At 36.6% G+C, this 20,891-nt stretch overlaps 4 protein-coding genes across 9 annotated transcripts; 2 read left to right on the top strand and 2 right to left on the bottom strand.

The window, feature by feature from the left end:
* Window positions 1-516: 516 nt before the first annotated feature.
* On the bottom strand, window positions 517-2,941 carry LOC104714538 (uncharacterized). Its single transcript, XM_010431940.3, has 9 exons — window positions 2,727-2,941; window positions 2,497-2,634; window positions 2,170-2,382; window positions 1,924-2,061; window positions 1,736-1,848; window positions 1,515-1,650; window positions 1,295-1,427; window positions 980-1,206; window positions 517-883 (listed from the first exon to the last, which is right to left on the bottom strand). Exons 1-9 carry the CDS (start codon window positions 2,817-2,819, stop codon window positions 641-643), a joined length of 1,434 nt encoding a protein of 477 aa, XP_010430242.2. The 5' UTR covers window positions 2,820-2,941; the 3' UTR covers window positions 517-640.
* Window positions 2,942-3,329: 388 nt separating this feature from the next.
* On the bottom strand, window positions 3,330-8,206 carry LOC104714539 (uncharacterized). 6 transcript variants are annotated; one of them, XM_087466935.1, is made up of 19 exons: window positions 7,992-8,206; window positions 7,828-7,900; window positions 7,631-7,731; window positions 7,411-7,527; window positions 7,184-7,330; window positions 6,799-7,089; window positions 6,600-6,730; window positions 6,267-6,385; window positions 6,090-6,181; window positions 5,716-5,947; window positions 5,566-5,620; window positions 5,181-5,329; window positions 5,022-5,092; window positions 4,770-4,943; window positions 4,303-4,401; window positions 4,137-4,226; window positions 3,714-3,849; window positions 3,512-3,619; window positions 3,330-3,395 (listed from the first exon to the last, which is right to left on the bottom strand). In XM_087466935.1, the coding sequence occupies exons 1-18, from the start codon at window positions 8,076-8,078 to the stop codon at window positions 3,576-3,578; spliced, it is 2,208 nt and encodes a 735-aa protein (XP_087323061.1). In that variant the 5' UTR covers window positions 8,079-8,206; the 3' UTR covers window positions 3,330-3,395; window positions 3,512-3,575. The 6 variants fall into 6 exon arrangements, with proteins under 6 accessions (XP_087323061.1, XP_087323060.1, XP_019085313.2 ...); XM_087466934.1 differs by having other exon boundaries at window positions 6,799-7,101; window positions 7,992-8,205; XM_019229768.2 differs by having other exon boundaries at window positions 6,799-7,101; window positions 7,631-7,728; window positions 7,992-8,205.
* Window positions 8,207-10,022: 1,816 nt separating this feature from the next.
* Window positions 10,023-11,458, top strand: LOC109126507 (inactive serine/threonine-protein kinase/endoribonuclease IRE1-like). Its single transcript, XM_019230126.2, has 3 exons — window positions 10,023-10,786; window positions 10,914-11,086; window positions 11,292-11,458. The coding sequence occupies exons 1-3, from the start codon at window positions 10,023-10,025 to the stop codon at window positions 11,456-11,458; spliced, it is 1,104 nt and encodes a 367-aa protein (XP_019085671.2).
* A 7,722-nt stretch (window positions 11,459-19,180) lies between these two features.
* Window positions 19,181-20,843, top strand: LOC104714537 (uncharacterized). The gene has a single exon (XM_010431938.3). The coding sequence runs from the start codon at window positions 19,285-19,287 to the stop codon at window positions 20,659-20,661; it is 1,377 nt and encodes a 458-aa protein (XP_010430240.1). The 5' UTR covers window positions 19,181-19,284; the 3' UTR covers window positions 20,662-20,843.
* The last annotated feature ends 48 nt before the right edge of the window (window positions 20,844-20,891 follow it).

Below are 20,891 nucleotides of genomic sequence, written 5' to 3'. Positions count from 1 at the left end.
TGGTTTTGATGGTTTAAAGATTTGATTTTTCTGGCAGCGTATGTTTTGTTGATTCTATGCGGTTATGTATCGTTGCTTCGTTACAGTGTAATGCTCTTTTAAATATGTACCCTGAATTGATTTCCTGTACGTACGTCAAATTACCATTAGGCTTTTCTTTGAAGATTAGCAGTATAGACTTTTAGTGAGTAGTGTTTATGTGGTACAAGTCAAGAAATGTGTTTCTTCATCTAAAGCTTTGGCAGAGGATCAGCATTATTATGTCTTCTTTTGGTGCCACTGCTTACCAGTCGATTTCATTTTCGGAAGGTACATCTTTAATTTCATTCGTTTAGCTCTTTAATTCACTGTCAACCTTTAGGATCTTGAGTTCTCTAAACATCCTTTTGTGTTTCAAAGTTGGTTTTGTATCTTCTGTGCCTACAGTTGCCATTGGGATGTTAATAGTTTCATGCCTACAGTTGTGTCCATTATAAACTGACAAACCTGACCAGATAGTTTTTTTGGATCATTAGAGGTAGAAACGCAACTTTAGGTTAGTTTAATAGTATTAATCTTTTACACAAAAAATCTTATATTTGGAGGGAGTATTCACAAATTTATTATAGCAAAAGCAAGGACAATGATATTTCTCTCTTATTTAGTTCGTCAAAGTTTTGATGATTGCATTTAAAACCACCAGCTTCTGCAGCACGGATGTAGCCTCCAGGTTGAAAGAAAGTAAAACTGCAGCAACTAGAACCACAGCAGCAATGACTACACCTTTGAGGCAGCCACTTCCACGGGAGAGTCTTTCCGAGATCACTATGCAGGACTTGTGAGCTTCTTTGTAAAGAGAACAATTGGCTCCTCCTCCTCCTCCTTCAGTGATGGCTTTTTCGTTCTGATAAGCATCATTCACAGGTTAGGTCAGAGATAAATAACAAACTGAGTAAAGGGTGAAATAATTAAGTTATCTTACAAGAGTGAGAAGCATTACCATTAGCATGAAGTTCAACATAGTTCTATTGAGAGTGAGTTTATCACCCGGAGATGATGATAGTTTGGGGTAATGATCCTTCCATTCGCCTACAAGCCTTTTAAGAAGAGCACCACTAGCTTCTTTATTCGTATAATAGAGCCTTTCCCAGAGCTTGAAGCAATCTACATTTTCTGTCAATGACCAGATAGCGATTGTTGTAGCTTCCTTGGCTAAAGGAGGGTTTCCTGTAATTAACAACGGTAACACTAGTTGGAGAAGAGAGAGAGAGAGAAGAAGAAGAAAAACTCAAGGTGTTCCATTAGTTACGAATACCTTCTTCTCCAGCTAATTTCAAAGAAAGAGTGAACATTTCTTCAGTCACTTGTTTCATTAATTCGCTTCCTCGTATACCGGCAAGAGCCACATCCTTCAACAAGGGATAAATTGCCTCAAACCTCTCTGTAGCCTGTGTATAATATTATAGATCACATGCTTAGTGATCAGAATCGACAAAACGCATTAAGGTTTTGTACTTAATAAAAATCTGATTTACCTCTACTCTTGCGGATGAAACAGGGAAAGTAAGCCTTAGCAAGATCTCAAATGAAGGAGGTGGAATCACCCGTGGTGATCTCTTTGCAACAGATCCATTTACAAGTAAAGCCCGAGCTTTTGGATTCGACAAAATTCTGAAAAGAAAATATGGCATAAACAAGATCAGATCATTGTTACACATTGTATATAGGCAAAAGGAGAATGATTAAGGAAACTCACTTCTCAACCAACTGCATGATGAGATCTGTTGACTGAGGAGAGTAGGTATCGACTAGTGGTAACAAGTTACGCACCCATGAAAACAAGCCTACAGCTAAACTATATCGGGAGGCCTGTCCACACATTTTTACAGTTCAATAAATATAAAAAATATATAGATGACAAAAAAACACAAATCACGAACGAACCTGAGCCATCATCCAAACTATAAAGGGAAGCTTGTCCTGTCCCAGATACTTACGCCTAACCCTCATAGCCGGCAATACAATAGCCAAAGCTTTAGGCTTCTTACGCAATACCATTGCTAATGCAACAAATATTGCTACCTTTAAGTTGTTAAAAACACACAGTATAATGGAGAGTTAGCCAAACAATTCAAGCATTAGACATATATAGGTAAAAAAAATCAGAAATTTTCGATGAGTTTTGCCAACCTTAGATTTGGATTTAGGAGGAGGTTGTTGCGCAGCATCAATCTCCCCACCAGCGCCTTTGGGATGATCTGCTTGTTGTTTGGCTTCTTCCAAACAAGTGAGGATATGTTTAGACGCCCACATTACAAAGGCAGCGAGTGTCGTAATACGGAATCGGTTGATCCAATCCACTGATGTTTTGTAGACAGGATGAGGAATCTGAGATAATGGGACCTGTTTTACATATATATAAACAAATTAAATCAGCTTCTTCATCACGATTTTTTTTTTAAAAACAAATTAAATAAGCTTCTTCATCACGATTGAAAGAAGAGAGGTCTTCCTCACATGGATGAGATGGATCAGCTTGGGGAAAGGAGAGTCGTTGAACATGTTCACCCATGGAAATTGCACATCGGAAAGTGTTATCCCAAGGTACTCGACAAATTTCAATAGCTGAACCTCCGGTTGAAACCCATGCAGTTTCTATTAACAAGTAACAGGCAAACAAGTTTAGTTTTTGATATTTTGTCGATCGATTTAGAGATCAGAAAAACAAAACGTTCACATGGCTTTACCGATATATCGACAAGGTTAGCCGCAAGATCTGAAGGATCGATCTTTGCAACAGCTTCGGGAAAAGACACTTTCGGCTTCCTCTCCTCCTCCATCTTGTTGTTGGCTGGTTTCACAGATTCGATCGGTTTCGTAACTCGTAAGTTTCTTGCCTGCGTGAAAATAAGAAAACCAGAGACACGTAGAGAGGATTAAAGAAGATTATATGTAGAAAAATACTTAGGTTAGGGTTAGTGAGGTTAATATGGGTTTCGAAACCCATTTAAATAAACGGGCCTGTTATACAAAATTCTGCCCATTTAGTCACATCTATCTAAAAATGTTAAATGGATTTAATTTGGGTAGCCCAATTAAACATGTTTGATAAATAGGTTTACCCATTAATTAATGGGTACCCCGTACCCCTTTATGTTTATTTATTTTTATTTTTTTTCTGAAAAAAGGCTTTTTAAGACACTTTAAAATTTTATGGGTAAATTTCAATGGATCCTTAATTAAAAACTATAATTTTGTTAATTATTATAGTAGAATTTGGTGGTGAAGGTGGTTAGCAGACACAATCTCTCGTAAGTTCAGCTTTGGGTACAAGGAACTCTATTCACGGACCTGAAATTGCTGGGGGATCTTCACTTGGCTCCTTGTGCTATGTATCTTCCAAGGCCAACATGCACCTACCAGAAAGAGACATGTCAAAACAGATGGAACATTGTCTGATCCGTAAGAAAAAGAAAACATTGTCTGATTCAGAGTAAGAGAAACAAACACTAAACAGTTTTCAATGTAGCACCTATCATATAATGAAGGTCAATCATCTTTCTTGGCCAAGAGATCAGCGGCAACTTTGAATGGCTTCAAGGCATGAATCTCATCAAACATCCATCAAATATAATATCACCTAAATAAATCCATGGCCAAAAAACAGAAAAAGATGAGAATTTGCAAACAAGAAGAAGGAGGAAAGAGATAGAGAGAATGAGATCAGATAGTACCAAGTTTAATTGTATAGGAAGAGGTCTTCAAGTACATAAAACCTGAATCCATGTGATCTTGCACAATAAAGAACCGAGATTCTGGCTGTTTAGTACTGCGTTGGAGGTTAGACAAGAACCCAGAGTGAAGCACGATCTAGCAATGTAAAAGTTTGGATTCTGAAAAATTCACAATCAATTTTTCAGGCAGTATAAAAAAGCATCAAACCTATTGGCTATTGAATCCATAGAGAGAGAGAGAGAGAGAGGTTAAAATCAAACTTGTGCAGACTGTGATAGCAATCTGACCCATCATATGTAAAACTTATTCCGTGTCTAAAAATGCTGCCATTATCTTTTTTTTTTCTAATTACACACTAAATCCAAGAATACAGCCAAAAGTATACCGATACCATATATTCAGATTTCAGATGAAAGACATACCATGCGCAATTGACTGGAATTCGCCTTCATTTTCAAAGCCTCAGCATCACGATCCAACTGGCACTTCCAGGTTGTAAGAAGATCCTCATCCTGGTAACAATTAGCTCAGGTTTTTTGACAGACAACAGACGAGAATGCTTACGTCTACAAGAATAGAGTAACAGACCTGTGGCATGCAAATAGTAACTTTATTTTCAAAGAGATTCGTTAGAAGTTTCGTTGCCGTTGGGACTTCCTTTTCTTGCTCATGTTGTTGTCCAATATCCTGAGAATATTAAGTAAAAGTAAGATTAGTCCCACTCTAGAAGAAACGGGATACCCTCCGTATCAAATATGTTAAAGGCTTGATTCAGAGGAAACATGAAGAACTGAAAACCGGCTAGAAAACAGAACTGATAACAGTCTAAACTCGCAGTTACAACAGGAGCACATTACGTTTTCCCACTGCACTAGACACCAGAATAAATTACGCAGTATAGTCAAAAGGTTATATATTAGAAGTCTACTTCAACCACTAAAACACTGAAACACGGAAATGCAGAATGCTCTAAACAAAAAAATGTAGCAATGTTATTTTTTTACGAAATGAGCTCAAGGCATGCAACTGAAGAAAAAGCATCTCATAGTAACTACCTTCTCCTTGCGATTATCAGAGTGCGTCTGTGAATCGATCACAATTACGTTATCTGGGATATCTTCAAGTTTGCTTTTCAATGCAGAGCAAAAATCGGAATTTCCAACAACAAATTTCTCAGCATCTTTCAAAAATAGAATGACCGGACAAGTTCCGCTCTCATCATGGACAACCTGGAAACAGACGAAGATATAAGCATATGGAAAGTATTAGACGAAGAAAAAAATCATTACTTTGCAACTGAAAAGTACCTCAAACAATTTGTCAACAAGTAATTCATCTAGATCCTCGGAACCCGAGCTCTCGAACTGAAGATTAGTAGCTATTAGAAAGACAGACGAAACAGTGTGTGAGACAAGAGCTGCTGAGGACCAGTAACCAGTGCACTACTGAACATGACGTAGACGTACCACTGCAGAAGTACCCATGTCCCATTTCACACAGGTCACCAAGAGTAACTCCATCAGGTACTGGATTCTCAAATCTAACACCCACTTTAGCTTTAGGATTCTCATCAAATACTAAAATTACTTTCCCTCTAATCCCAGAAGGTGGTCCCCTGAATAATATCAAGTAAAGTGAATATAAATTTGTAAAAAGATCTACAAATTTAGATAAAACTATAAGATAGGAAATAGATTTTGCGAAAGATATATACTTCTTGGATGTAAATAGAAGTAATTCATCATAAATTATTTGCATTTTCTAATAAATGGAGATACTTTCTTCGTAAGAGCCAAAAAATATAATATTCATACTATATAGAAGCAGCTGCCTCAATCAGAAGAAGCAAACCATGAGGTAGGTAGCCCCCGACAGGACTCATTGCTGAAGAATCTTACCCTGTCACCTGCAAGTGTTTTTTCACAATGAAGTATCAGAAACCCAGAAATCTAAGAAGATTGAAGAACATTATTTTGTTGCAAACAACATAAAGGGGCATGCCTTTCTTCAAAGTACAATTCACTGGATTTCCAAATGAACAAGGTAAAGTCTTAGGCTTTGAGTCTGGACCAGAAGAAGCAGGAGGAGAAGGGCTAGATGAATCTCCATCACCTGTTGACAAAGCCAATTTCTTCCCTCCATCAATGAGCTCTAAACTCTGCCTGGGAAGCTTACATGACTTTTTAGAAGCAGGTCCATCCATCAGTGACTTAAATTCCTCAGCAGTCATAGCCTGCAGGAGATTGCAGAGCAGATGCACCAGGAATTACTCGTAGTTAGGAAAACAGACAAATAAGTGTAGATGCAAAAACTTTCCTCTAATAAACTAACAAGCATATCATCATACATATCTCTAATCAACAACAATATCTTACCCCCAAAATTGGATGGCTGTCAAATATTAGCAATTTCGCCTTGAAGTGATTGGCAAGTGCTTTAACCAATATCTCTTGGTATATTTCAGACCCTGAAACAATTCCAACCAAAAAGAGAAAATGATATTGCCGCCTAAAAGCAGTACAGGAACCACATAAGCAAGATACACCACAAACCTGCAGGACCAGAAAGCAATATCCTTGGGTTCAAATTGGTGAAGTCGGAGGCATATCCTTTATTCTTCTTTTTGAGATGTACATGTGAAACAGCTAGTAAAGAATTCTTTGTACTCTCACTGTGATAATAAAACAGAAAGACCTTAGTACAGTACCCATGCAAAGCCCAAAATACCAAAGACAAGAAAAAAATATGATTTGTGTGAAAGACTCCGAAGGGAAGGACAGGGCCCTCATATTTCCTAACTTTAATACTTCAGGAAGGGAATTCAAAGTTATGACAATTCAAAGTTCATAGAAAGAAATGCACATATCTTAAATCTGTAAAAATACCTCAAATAATAAGGAAATTCATCCAGTGAAAATTCCAATCTTTCGCAGTCTACAATACCAGCTTGAATATGTTTCTTGAATTTTGCAGCTAGTTGTGAACCCCTTGTCACCTCGTTTCTCTCCTCTAATATCTGATACTAGCTTTGTTAATATAATGCTAATTATTGTTGATGACGCCAGGGTCCAAGGGAGTAATTACCTCAATTTTGGAATCTTGGTTATGGCTGTCTGCAGCTTTATTACTTTGATTGTTATCAGCCATGCCGTCAAATTCAAGCTTTGCGCCTTCTTGGACCCCAGAAGTAGCAGGATTCTCTGGCGCTTGCCAGCTCATAATGGATGCACGGCTTGATAATCGTAACTCCCGACTCAAGCTTGCAAGGGATGCGAAAATCGAAAGGTTTGATGGATCTCTTGCCTCTCTCTCTAACAGTAGAAATTTTCCTGCAGGAACCTCTTCCATACCAGCTGAGTCTGCAACATTAGGCATCTGCTGATATATCTGGATACAACTTAATGGGAAAACTTCAAAAGGTTACTTGTTGCACATTTCATACAGAAGAAAAAAAAAGGTGGGAGGATACGAAAGCATAGCTCCCGCAATCACCAAAAACCAATTCGTCACCAGAGCGTAGCACATGGCTGAAACCCTTGTGGGGAAGTGCTCCATTAATCAGCACAGGTCCCCCGGTTCCTGTGATATCTAGAACCGCTACAACATTTCCATTGCGCTGAACCATGTGTACAAACAATAAATGAGAATACAGAACCAGCTTGTTTTGTACTCTCAAAATAAAAGTATATATAAAACCTGAATTCTTGTGATCTTGCACAACAAAGAACCGAGATTCTGGCTGTGTATTACTGCGTTGGAGGCTAGACAAGAACCCAGAGTGAAGCACGATCTAGCAATGTAAACGTCTCGATTCTGAAAAATTCACAAGTAAGCTCATCAATGTTTCAGGCAGTATAAAAAAAAGCATCAAACCTATTGAATCCATAGAGAGAGAGAGAGAGGTTAAAAATCAAACTTGTGCAGACTGTGATAGCAATCGACACCACGGGGTCTTAAAGACACGATCTTGATAAGTCCATCCGTCAAAAGAAGCATACGGCGGTGGTGCTGAGTCTACTAGTTCAATTTCAAACAAAATCCAAAAACAATCAAACAAAATCAAAAGATGAATTGAAATTTTCAATTTCAAAGATTGAGTGAAGACGGACGGACCGTGGCGTGGTGGTTTCGCCGCCTGAATCGTGGCGTCTCCGGCGGTTGATGTTGAGGTTTCTTCATCTTCCAACTGAAACGAAGAATAATATATGCCCAAAATTCGCCCAAATTCTCAAAACCCAGAACAGAAGAAGTTGTTAAGGTCTCCGGAATCAGAAAACCTTTTGGCGTTTGGATGAAAGAAGAGATTCATCGTCGGAAGAAGCTGTATCGCTGTTACCCCGCGGCGGTGACAACAACGCCGCCATTACTGTTTCTTTCTTGATCTCTCTTCTTTCGATTCTAGCAGAAGCGGCGCGATTCTTTAAGAATCAATGTGAGAGAGAGAGAGATGAATTTTGAAACAAGGAACCCAAAGAATTATGAATTGTGATTTTATTGGACTTTGTGAGAGTGATGCAGAACCGAGCGTGTGAGTTCTCACGTGTGAAAATGCCACTTGTTGGATGTGACGACGAATCAGTGGCCGAAACGTGGCGTTATTAGATTGGACGATCAAAAATGGCCGTTAGAAGCTTTTATATGAGCAAAGTTGTTTTAGTTCATTTTTTTTCTTCTGATTATCGAATCTTTTGTTAAGAAAAAAACCTGCAAAATATGAGTGAATTTGAGGGAATGAAATAGAATGTTAAATTGTATATTCAATTTCATAATTCTTTAAAATTCTAGTGTTATTCAAACTTATGTAGATTTGTACAACAAAGTGATTTAAGCCTTTGCGTAAGTAATCTCTTGAGAGAAAAATATGTTTAAAAAAGGCTAATCTTGCTCCTTGTCCTTGGAAGAAGTCTTTGACAGCAAAACGTGGTTAGCTCTAAATCCTCCAGTTACTTGGCACAAGTCCGTGTGGTTTATCGATAGGATCCCCAAGCATGGGTTCATATGTTGGGTGGTGCCTTGGAAACGTCCAGATATGATGGACATGTTCTCTTTGTGAATGCGAGAGCTTTTTGAGTGCATGATTAACAAAAAAACCAACAGGTTCAGCTTAATCTGCATAGCTGTGTCACTGATGTGGATCGGGAGATTATCAGATTTGTTGTATATCACAGTTGAATGCCACAGGAGTGAATCAGAGGAAATTAAGGTTAATTAGTTTTTAAAAGTATCATCCTTATTACACTCTTAATTTACCCTAGTTTGGCTGTGTACGTACTTTACTGGTCAGTATTGAGTTTCTTACCCCATGCATGGCAGAGGTAGTACGTACTTTGAGTGTGACATGATATATTATTTGTCTAGTGCTTGAATTCTGGCACATTTTAGTTGTATATATTAATGCCATTTATTCATAAGGCATTATCTTTAAGATCTTGGCATTACTTGACGTTGGTTGGAGACAGTTAGTATTTCAACATTGACCCTAGCTAGGGCATTTTGATCTTAATATGCTGAAGAAGGTCAAACGAAGACCCAGATTGATGCACGTGCTGAGGCGGTGTTCTTTAGTTTTCCTTTTCTTTTAGGAAAAGTTGGAATTCTTCCTTTATTTTCAGTTCTAGATACGTAGGTCTTAGAATAATAGAAACTTTATAATTCATAGAAAGAATAGGGTTTTGGTTATTCTCTTATACAATTACAGAGCTTTAAAACTCTTAACCTCTCTTGTCTTCTGCTAGAACACCGGTTCTCAACTTCTATTCGTTTGGGTATTCGCAGACTAAACAATGGAATTTGCAACTACTATCCTTTCGCTACGTTACAGATACTACTGGTTGTCAAGAAAACCTCATGTCCAAACATCAGGTTTAGATCTTTGTGAATCGGACTCTCTTCATATCCAAATGATCCGAGCGATGCTGGGTTTCCGTCGCCATATACGGTTGTTTCTACTACTATCATGGACGTCTTGTTGTAGTGCCGCTACCACCGAGGTGACCGATTTATTAGGATTTTGTGACGAACATCAGCAATGCGTTTCCGTGGATACACCCGCCTTGCATCATCTGTGAGTTTTTTTATGTCCCTCTTCCTCTTTTAAAAGGCTTAAAGTATGTGATTGACTTAGTAGGTGTCATTAGGATTTGATATAGAGGTTTTGGTGGCTAGACTTTTTTTAGGGTTTCAGCTATGTATACTAAAGTAGATTACTGTATAACCTTTGATTTTTGTTGATATATATATATTTTTTTTGGTTGTCTTTTATGATCAGTGAGCCTATTGAGCCGAAGCCAATATATTCTTTTTCATCTATGTGGATGTGGATATTGGCCGTGATACCTGTGGTATACGTTGTTGTTTGTGTCTTCAAGAGGTTTTCATCGAAAGGAAAAGGTTTTACGAAAAGAAACGTAAACGAGCAGACACTTACAAATTCAGTTCCTTGTGCTTCAGAACTAGGAAAGGAGGATGCTATCATAAATGAGCAGATAGATACAGATTCCGTTATTTGTACATCAGGATCAGGAGAGGGTGATCATGTAACAAAGGAGGAAACATATGCAGAGGAGTCCGACGAATCAGTTCTTCCCGAAGATAATTTTTTTTTCGAGTGGTATCCAGAAGAATCATTAATAGAAATCTATGATGAAGCTGGCAACGGACTTGGGAGATTCGTTACTGATAAGTTGCACCTATCAGCTAAGAAAATAAAATATGGAAGCAACGACTCTGAGGTGTTTGAGGGTATTTATGAACGACGTTTAGTCGCTGTGAAACTTCTTGATCTACCGTATGGTAATATTGCTGATAAGAACGAGGCTGAAATCCTCTATGCATCTGACGATCACTCAAACATCATTCGGCTTCATGGTTTTGAGCACGATAAGGATGTTGCGTACCTTTGTCTAGAGCGTTGGTCATGGAATTTAGTTGATCTAATAAATTCTTGTGAGAGAAATTTGAACAACTCAACTAAAGGAGTAGCTCCGTCGGATTCTTTGGAAGATGATCTGGTAAAATTCAAATTGTGGAAAGAGAGGGGCATTCCATTACCTCTACTGATAAAACTAATGAGGTTAATTTGGACTTCGAATTTTATGCATATTTCATAATATTTTATGGTCTGCCTTATGCATGTATATACTTTTTAATTTACATATATAGCTCACCTTCTTCCAACTGTTTGCTTTATTTTGATGCAGAGATATAGTTTCTGGTCTCGCCCACTTACACAACTTGAACATAATTCACAGAAACTTGGAGCCAAAAAATGTGCTAATAGTATGTAAAGGGGGGAATTTGATTGCAAAGATTTCTGACATGGGGATTAGTAAGCATGAGGATAACCCATCGTTTGATGAGGACCTTGCCACATGTAAGTTCCTCATTGTTGTGTTTGGTAGATAGATCACCATATTGATTTGTAGAATAATGTAATGGCCTAGGTTGGTAATGAAAATGCAAAGCTAAATTCATGTGCATGTAAGTATGTGGTGGAATGTGTTATGGTTGAATCAATGATTATGCTCATGAAACAACTTTTACACAATTTTTTCTAAATGAATGCATAAAATTTTCAGGTTATGGCAGTCCAGGATGGCAAGCACCAGAGCAGCTTCGCAAGAAAAATGAAAATGAAGCAGTTGACATGTTTAGGTTTGGCTGTGTCCTATCCTACGCCATAACAGGTTACCATCCTTTTGGACGTGCAACTTGTCGTAATGACAATATCTTGGCGAACAATTGAGTCAACTCCTTCAACGTAAAACATCATGAAGCTTCAAACCTCATCAACCAATTGCTGAACCTCAAGCCTAATTTACGGTAATGCCATATTCTTCTTGTCTACTAATTTCATGAAGCTTCGAGTCTCATATTCTTCTTTCTAATATTCAGCTTGCTTTTTTTGTTTTCTTTGTGCAGCCCTACAGCTATAGAAGTACTTAATCATCCATTGTTTTGGGACTCCAATATGAGACTCTCTTTTCTTCGGGATGCTAGTGATCGAGTTGAGATCGCTGATTCTACAATCTCGAACTTACTAGAACGTAATGCACGAATTGTTATGGGAGCAAGCACGTGGAATCAATGGCTAGACAAAGACTTGGTCGATGAAATTGCCCCACCAGTCCAACAAGTCCAACAAGTCCAACAAGTTCAACAAGCTAAAAAAGCCCAATTTGTAAGGACATATAGGTATAACAAGCTTCGCGACTTATTACGATTAGTAAGCGCCTGGAAGCGCCTCAAGAAGAGACTCGTGGAGGGTTGGTCCCTTGTACCAGTCAAGGTTGGTGGACCTCTCAATCATGTTGTCACCCTCGAATCTAGAGATGGGCTCAAACGGGATTTTTACAGGGTTGTGCCATCCATCTACAAACAACATGAAGAGATATATAGCAGTTAGTGGAGACAGAAGACAACCACAAACAACCAGTTATCTACTGTCTAATGACTCTGTGTAAGCTATAAGTACCAAACCAATCTCAAATCCAGATCAAACATTCTTCTTCTTCATTCCGACACAGAACACATGCTTGATTTTTTATGAACTCAATCAAATCTTATATAAAAATGCACCAACAAAAATCGATCAATGTCTCTGCTGGTAGGATCCTTTACAAACCTAAACCAACAAAACAGAAACCACACTTATACATATACTAACCAACTATATACTGCTACATTATCCAAAGATCACTATCGAAGAACTCTCCTATGCTTCTAGTTTTCAAAATTGGAGTCTTACAAACTTATGAGTGAAAGGAGAAGGCATCAAGATGATTACCTCCATAGCAAGAGCACTGAACAGAAGCAGAGTTGCCAAAAGCTGCAGAGAAATCAGGACACTATCATTCTCTCTGTTTCCAAATTGATTTTGGTCTGATCGTTCTTATTTTAAAATCATGTGTCCCAAATCTGAAGCTTGATACGTTTGCAATCAAGCTCAATCGTTCTAATCTTACATTCAATGCTACATCGTCATCAAGGCAAACAAAAATCGAAAAATCATCAGAGTGTATATATCGATTCAATATAAATCACAGCCATTGAATCTAAAGGAAACAAACAAACAAACAAACAAACTCAAAGATCACAAAACTGTAAATCTTAGCTTCATCGAAATCGAAATTAGATCGAACAAAAAGAGGAAGAAATCGAAATGAATCGAAGAGGAAGATCACGTACTGGATTTGAGGTGAATCGCATCGGCAATCGCTGTTTCGGGCGAGAGAGAAAAAAATAGAAGAAAAATGGAAGTCCGGTGGATGGATTGTGACGGAGGATGAGATTGTGCGCCCAGCAAGTCCGGTGACTCTCCTCATAGCTTACTGTGGATCTGTGATTGATAGTTTCGTTGTGTTTTTGAAGCCGGATCAAGCGATCGAATTCACCGTTTCGCGTTTTGTCGACAGAGGAAAGAGAGAGATTAGGGAAAAGAGAAGAAGAAAATGAGAGAAAAAAAAAAAAAAAATCTTTTTTATATTTTATCAAAAGCCAATGAGAAATTAACACGTAGCATGTCTTCAGGGTTCCTTCCTATGCTCCCCAGAGCAACGGTTCTACTCCCTTTAAAAGATGTTTTGAGTGAAAGCACGCAGATTAAGAAATAACCACTTCAAAAGAAGTTCAACCAATCATAAACAAGACTGCATAAAATAAATAATAAAAAATATAAAAAGAATCTAAAAATTACTTAGAAAAATGAAAACATCTTATATTATGAAACAAGAAAAAACCTCTAAAATATCATATATTATTAAACGGAGTATGTGTTTTGACCCAATTCTTTTAGTTTTTTTTTTTCCACAAATCAAATATATTGATATCAAAAAGTGTTTACAAAATACAGAAGCAATCCAATACAACCGGTATACGCAAATACATGAAATTGATACAATTTCAGTGAAGGAGTGGAAGTGACCCTGCTGTTAATTAGTCTTACAGGCAACAGATAAAATCTGTTAAGGCCCCCCTTCACACATTTTTTAAGGCTATCAGCTTACTGCTGAAACTCCAAAATGTCATTAACATTACTTTAACTAGAAAAAAATAGATCTAATGTTGTTGGAAATGATTCTAAATTTTGTCGCCTTCTGGAGATCAATATACTTGATAATTCCGGCAAATTTTCACTATGATCGTTTGTAAAGATCCAATGTCTTCTCATCCATGGTTGTTTCCATACCACATTACATTTCCAGTGTCTCCAAAGACTAAATGGAAGTCTGCCTAGCCAAATAAGGTCCAATTGGAACGGTGGGTTTGGCCTATATTGAAGCGCATTGATAGTTGAGAGGAACAACAGAACCAATCCTTCATCTTCTTCTCCATCAAACGTCAGACAAAGAGGGTTATGGCCATGTTCATGTGTCAACTTGTTTACCCACGGGACTGTCATTCCTTCAGTCACACTAACGACATGAGAGTGAATCATGTTCATAGATTCCATTGTAAATCTCGCTGACCCATTTTTTAACCACCAAAGACAATCAATATAAATCAGAACATATTGCTTCTCTATGTCTTTATAAAAAAGTTGGTGTTTCTGTAGATTCAACAGATAAACAACAGAGCAACAAAAGAGTATTCCAGGATCCCAGATCCAAAATTCACTCGCAATTCCCGAATCAGAAAGAAAAATCCGAGGAACACAAACTCTTTTGTAATAAAATTAGAACGTTTCGATGTAGAAACGACAGACACCGTTTGAAGACGGAAAGAAGCCGACACCATAAACCTTGGGTTGAGACCAAAATCGGGTCGGAAATACGCTCCCACAGAGAGAGAGAAGATGACCAAGACTGTGAGAATGATTTTGGACGCAACAATCACAAACCGCAACATCATCTATTCTCGAAACCACCGTTTGCAAACAGGGCGATAAAATCGGGATATGGAATGACACCCAAGTCGTGAGAGAAGACAAGATGGTGATTGAGGGTCTCAGATTTAGTAACAACACAGTGAGAAGGCAAAAGACATGGATTTTGAGATCACGATTTGCCATAGAATATCATCTAGATTTATACAAATGAAGCAAAAACGAAGAAAATAAGAAGACAAGATCCGACCGACGCCAGAGAAGCCGACGTCGGCCGGAAATGGTGAAGAGAAAACGGCGGTTTTGAACGGTTACTTTAGGAGAGAGAACAGAGAAAAAAAAAAAAAAAAAAAAAAAAAAAAAAAAAAAAACAAAGTCACTTAGGCAGGCAAGTCATTCTTTTAGTTTTTCTTTTTTTTTTTCCCTAGAAATTGTATGAGTAACGCTTAAATACACAAGTGGACATGCTCTAACAATTTTCTAATTACAATTGTTTTTTAACTACAATTTTTTTTATCAATCTCTAGAGGGGAAAACACGTTCAAAAAGACCAGACAAGATTTTATTCATAGGTACTGAAACAAGACTACGGTTAGGTAGATTAATAGGGTATGGTTAGCTAGGGTGTGTTTTAATTAATTAGTTTTGGTGATTTCCTTTCTATGTTAGAGGTCTGTCTCTCTCTCATGGGACAAACCAAATGTAACAAAAAAAAATAAAAAGAATGGTTTGTCTTCTTTAATATCTTCCAGTATCTTTTTCCCTCCTTTAAAAACATTTCACTTTACATTCATCTTTTTTTCCCAACCAAAACAGTCAAATTAGAGTGAAACTCTATGAGTACTGGTTGTTAAATCCGGAGAATAAAAAAGTTGCAAAAGAACATCCGATCTTAGTTCTAATCGACAAACTCCGGGGTGAACAAGCCCGGTACTAGGACAATAGATTACACGAAAGCAGAAATTACACGAGGTAGGTTACGCATGATCGATGATCAGTCCATAGCTCTGTTTTGTTTTCTGATGAAAATATACGATTAGATATTTAGAACAGACTGTTTAGGAGGTATGTACCAACTTGTTACCGAGGGTACTGTGCAAGTTCCTCTGTAACTATACACCAAACAACTTTAATTTCTTGATCGTCACTAGAAACATTGGTCCTTTTTAAAACCTTTCTTAGGTTACGGTTTGGATTCTCATACTATGTGAAGCAACATCTATATATTGTTATGCGGAAATGCTTTCACCTTCTCGGAGTCACTTCTGTCTACAAGCTTTTGATGACTTCTGATCTAATGTCTTCGTCCGACTAGTCAAGGCAGAGTAGAGGACGGTATTTGGATATTGTAGCTTTAGGACTATACACCCTTTTGTAGCTTTGATCTTAATATCACTCCAGTCTCCTACATCACTTTCTTCTTACTCCATATAGTTTCTATCTTCTTAAAGCCTCGAAAAGAATTAAAAATTCAAAATAAAAACTATATGGAGTAAGAAGAAAGTGATGTAGGAGACTGGAGTGATATTAAGATCAAAGCTTAGACAAGCCTTGGTTCATTTGTGTTTCCATACTGTAGGAAATATTATTTTGCTTGTTGTCTGAGACTTTAAAGCTGGTGATCTTGACTAGTTAATTGTAAATACTTTTTATTGGAGAAGCCTTGTCTGTCGTTCTTATGTTTGTTAACATGTATTTGTCTTCATTGAGATGCCTACGGATCAACCCATAAATGTATACAGTATTTGTTTTTTTTATCGCTCCATTCCGTTGTTGATTAATTTGTTATTAGTGACGAAGACTCAAAAAAAAACATTAAAATTTTCACTAAATCATAAACTTTTGAAATTGAAAATTTAAAATGATCCAGCACGGGATTTCAAAGACTACTATGCATCAAAAAAGATTATATAAAGCACGAAGCTAAAGTACTCATGTGACGTTGTTGCTAAAAGATAAGAAACAACTTTAAAAGACTTAAAAAAAAAAGGAGTAATAGGACCTGCAACAAGAAAAATCCACAAACCTGATTGGTAAGTACACCACAATCACAAAATACCAAAAGCTCAACACTCTTATTTCTATTAATGAAGTATCCCTGTATTCTTCGAACTGTTTCTGCTACGATGTAGAGATATAGTTTGTGGTCTTGTCCACTTACACAAGTTGAGCATAATTCACCGAAACTTGAAGCCACAAAATGTGCTAATAATAGCTAAAGGGGAGACATTGATTGCAAAGATTCTGATATGGGGATTAGCAAGCGTCTCAATGAGCATAACCCATCCTTTGATGAGCACCTTGCCACATGTAAGTTTATCATTATTGTGTTTGGTAGATCACCATATTGATTTACAGAAAAATGTAATGGCCTAGGTTGGTAATGAAAATGCAAGCTAAATTCATGTGCATGTAAGTATGTGACGGAATGTATTATGGTTGAATCAGTAATTATGCTCATGATCAACTTTTACACAATTTATTTTTAAATGAATGCATAAAATTTTCAGGTCATCGCAGTCCGGGATGGCAAGCACCAGAGCAGCTTCACAAGGAAAACGAAAATGAAGCAGTTGATATGTTTAGCTTTGGTTGTGTCCTATTTTACGCTATTGGGTCACCATCCTTTTGGACGTGAAACTGATCTTGATTTCAACATTTTGGCGAACAATAAAGTTAACCCCTCCAACGTAAAGCATCATGAAGCTTTCAACCTCATCTACCAATTGCTGAAGATCAACCTTAATTTACGGTAATGCCATATTCTTCTTGTCTACTAATTTGGAATTCACTTAACAAGACCACCTTTTAATATGCAATTTACTTTTTTAACCATCCAATGTTTTGGAACTCTGATATAAGAATTTCTTTTCTTCGGGATGCTAAGTTGAGCAGACTGATTCTATAATCTTGATTGTTTGATACTAGGTACTATCCCACGGAAAACTGTGGGATGAATTTTTTTTGATGAAAATTTGTAATAATTTATTTTGTTATTATGTTTTTTGTAATGGTATGTGATTAAAAATTTGTTGCTTATATTATAATTTTTGTATTTTAAAAATGTTTATTGAAAACCTATCAATAAAACATTTACATTTAATGAATAAAATTGTTTAAACTTTTATCAATTAAATGAAATCCTTATTATAGTTGTGAAGTAAATAAAAAGATATAACTTAACATATAAAAAAAGCAACTAAATCTTATCTGTTAATTTTTTTTAGTACGAATTAGTTCTGATTCTAATAGATTTTGTTTTTTACATTTCTACAATTTCTTTTATTTGATTTATCTCATATTTTCGTTTTTTAATTATTTATATTTATTTAATTAATTAATTAATCTTAATTAAGTTTTTCTAATGGCAATTGAATGTACTTTTTTACACATTATAAGGTTACTTATATATTTGTACTTCTCAATTAATATAGTAGGATATATTGAGCATAGTTTACATTGAATTCTATAAAAATATACATATATTTTGTGTAACATCTTACATATATTTTAAAAAGAAAAGTAAAATAACAAAAAAAAATTAGCAAAACATTTGTATAATATAAACAAAACATAAGTAAAACATAAGTAAAATACTTTTACATATGTATTTTTATAACAAATAAAATAGACTCTCAAATATCATACTAATTTTTTTTTTTCGCGCTATAATTTTTTTAGTTTATTAAAAATATATATTTATATAAAATTTTAATACAAGTTTTCAAGTTTCATGTGCTATGCCTTGAGTCGGTTATTTAAAATGTATATTTATATATAAATGTATATAAAAATGTAGATTTATATATATATATATATAATGTTATTAACACCAAACTTACATTCGAAAGGCAAAATGTATATTTATCAAGTATGATTGTATGAACAAACTCGCCATGTGAGTTCAGTTAACCGAAATCGAATCGATCTGGTTCATTCAGTTCTTAGAAATTATTGCTGAAATTAACCTAATAAATCATCGGTTCGGTTCAAATTTTGGTTAATGAATTGTTACCAAAATTTTTGGGGGTTAACGCTAGGTCAAATTGGGTAAAATCAGTTCAATTTATATATTTTTGGTTTAATTCGATTTAATTTCGGTATACATTTTAGTTTACTTTAGGTGTTTTTTAAATTCTAATAAAAAGAGGTAACCAATCGGTTCAACGAATTGTAAACTGAACATGATTCAAAATGAAGCCGAATTTAACACATTGCTAAACCAATTTGAACCAAAAACATAAAAATCTGGTTTCGACCGACCGGTTCGGGACAAAAGAAGAAGCTCTTCTAGCTATTATTAATTTATCACAGAACTTTGCTTGTAGCCTTTAAACAAAAGAAGATAAATGTAGCCTTTAAACATCGTCGTCTTTAGTCTTTAATCACAACTTGAATCTGGTTACTTTGAATTATTCTGAAAATAATCACAAATTAATGGAGGCTACCATATGTTTTCTATTAAGATAGAAAAATCCACATAGGCTTATATGTCGAACACTCGAACTTAGTTAGTCGGGGGAAATGAAAACATTGTTAGATACAATCATACAATGCATTTAATTTGGAAGGTTGTGGATCTGTATTGGCTGGTGATAACATTAAATACGCTATAAGCACTAAAAAAATATAGAGAGCACTGAGTTAAATCACAAAAGAAAGAAAAAAAGACAGAGAAATCATCACACTCATTACTCAAAATCTCTCATATCTTTTGTTACTCAAAATACTCTTTTTACAACAACACTATGGCTTTGGAGGGGGAGTTCATATCAGCCATTTCTGAACTCATATCTATGGAGGACCCTTGGGAAGTGGATAATGGGGATGCTAATACTGAAATCATTGCACGCATTGTTCAGATAAGCTATGTTAGTAGTGTATTCTGTGAATATGCTATGTTTGTAACGCAGCAGGAGTCGGAGCTCATGTCACTCATTACTCAAACCATCTCTACCTACAACTCTATGGATTTGGATTCGCAGCCGGAGCCACTAAGGAAGCTCATATCATTCATCACTAAGAAAGCAGATCTCGACAACTACATAGATCCCTTGTTGGAGCAGGATTTGGAGGTCTTGCCACTCTTTGGTGAAACATTAAGTCTTGAGCCAGAACCTGAGCTCATATCACTCATTCGTAAAATAGTCTCCCTCGTCATGACTATGGATCCAAAGTGGGAGAAGCTTATGTCCTTATGCCCTCAAGTAGCAGTAAGGTTGGAAAAAGGAAAACTACACGTTGATGAAGAGTTCTCGTGGGGAACCAATTACAAACTGTGTTGTTTCCCTTTGTTCTGGTTGAAGTTCAGGTCAACAGGAGAAGACGCTACCCATTTTTTCTGCCGTGGTTGCAATGGCAAGAACCATGATGAACATAACAAGGCACCTGTTGAGATCAAGCACCCTCTTCATCCAAGACATTCTCTTCAGCTTGCTTTGTTGCAAAAGTCTCATGAAACGAGGCAATGCTATTGTTGTGATGAAGGTCTCCAAGAGCTATTTTATTATTGCTCAGCTTGCGACTATGGTATGAACATAGCTTGTGTGGAGAAACCACCAGTCTTTTCTGTAGACCATTCGAAGTGGCATGAGCATACTCTTGCTCTGTTTCCAAGACAGAGTCCCTTTGCTTGCAGCCTTTGTTCCTTGACACATACAAGCTGTCCTTTCTATATATGTCCCCCTTGTGACTTTGTGGCCCATCAAAGGTGTATCAGCTTACCACGTCTCATAAGGATATCTCGCCATCCCCATCGTATCTCTTTTACTCAATCTTTTGGTCAAGGAGATTGGTCTTGTTGTGTTTGTCGTAGAAAGATCGACAATGATTACGGTGGTTACTCTTGCATCAAGGAAGGTTGTTCATATGTTGCTCATTCAAAGCTTCTCCTTCATTGGACAGAAGATATATGTTCTGTCCAACGATCATCATATGACTCGACCATTTTGCTCTTATTGCAAGAAGCGTTGTCCACACAAAATAGTTTTGGAGTCGTCTGGTTCAGTATTTGCTCCACTTCTTGTGTTGGTTATTTTTTGTCTAAAACGGTGAACACAACTGGTCATCGTGAGTTTCTACAGCGGAGGGGCTACGGGGATTATGAGTTCTCAGCAATGAGGTAGAGATTTGTGGAATCTTGTTCGAAAGTTGTTGTTGTGTTTTCTGATGTGTTTAACGTTGTTGTGTTACTATCGGGTTCAGTCGGATCAATCCTTTTTTTTTAAGAAAAACTCAAATGATAATGAGAAACATGTACCGATGTACGGATCAATAAATGTATACAGTATTTGTTTTTTTATCGCTCCATTCCGTTGTTGATAAATTTGTTATTAGTGACGAGAGACTCAAAAAA

This window comes from Camelina sativa, chromosome 9, assembly GCF_030686135.1.
Source record: "Camelina sativa cultivar CO46 ecotype springtype chromosome 9, ASM3068613v1".
NCBI lineage: Eukaryota > Viridiplantae > Streptophyta > Magnoliopsida > Brassicales > Brassicaceae > Camelina > Camelina sativa.
This window is presented reverse-complemented; position numbering and strand designations above follow the sequence as displayed.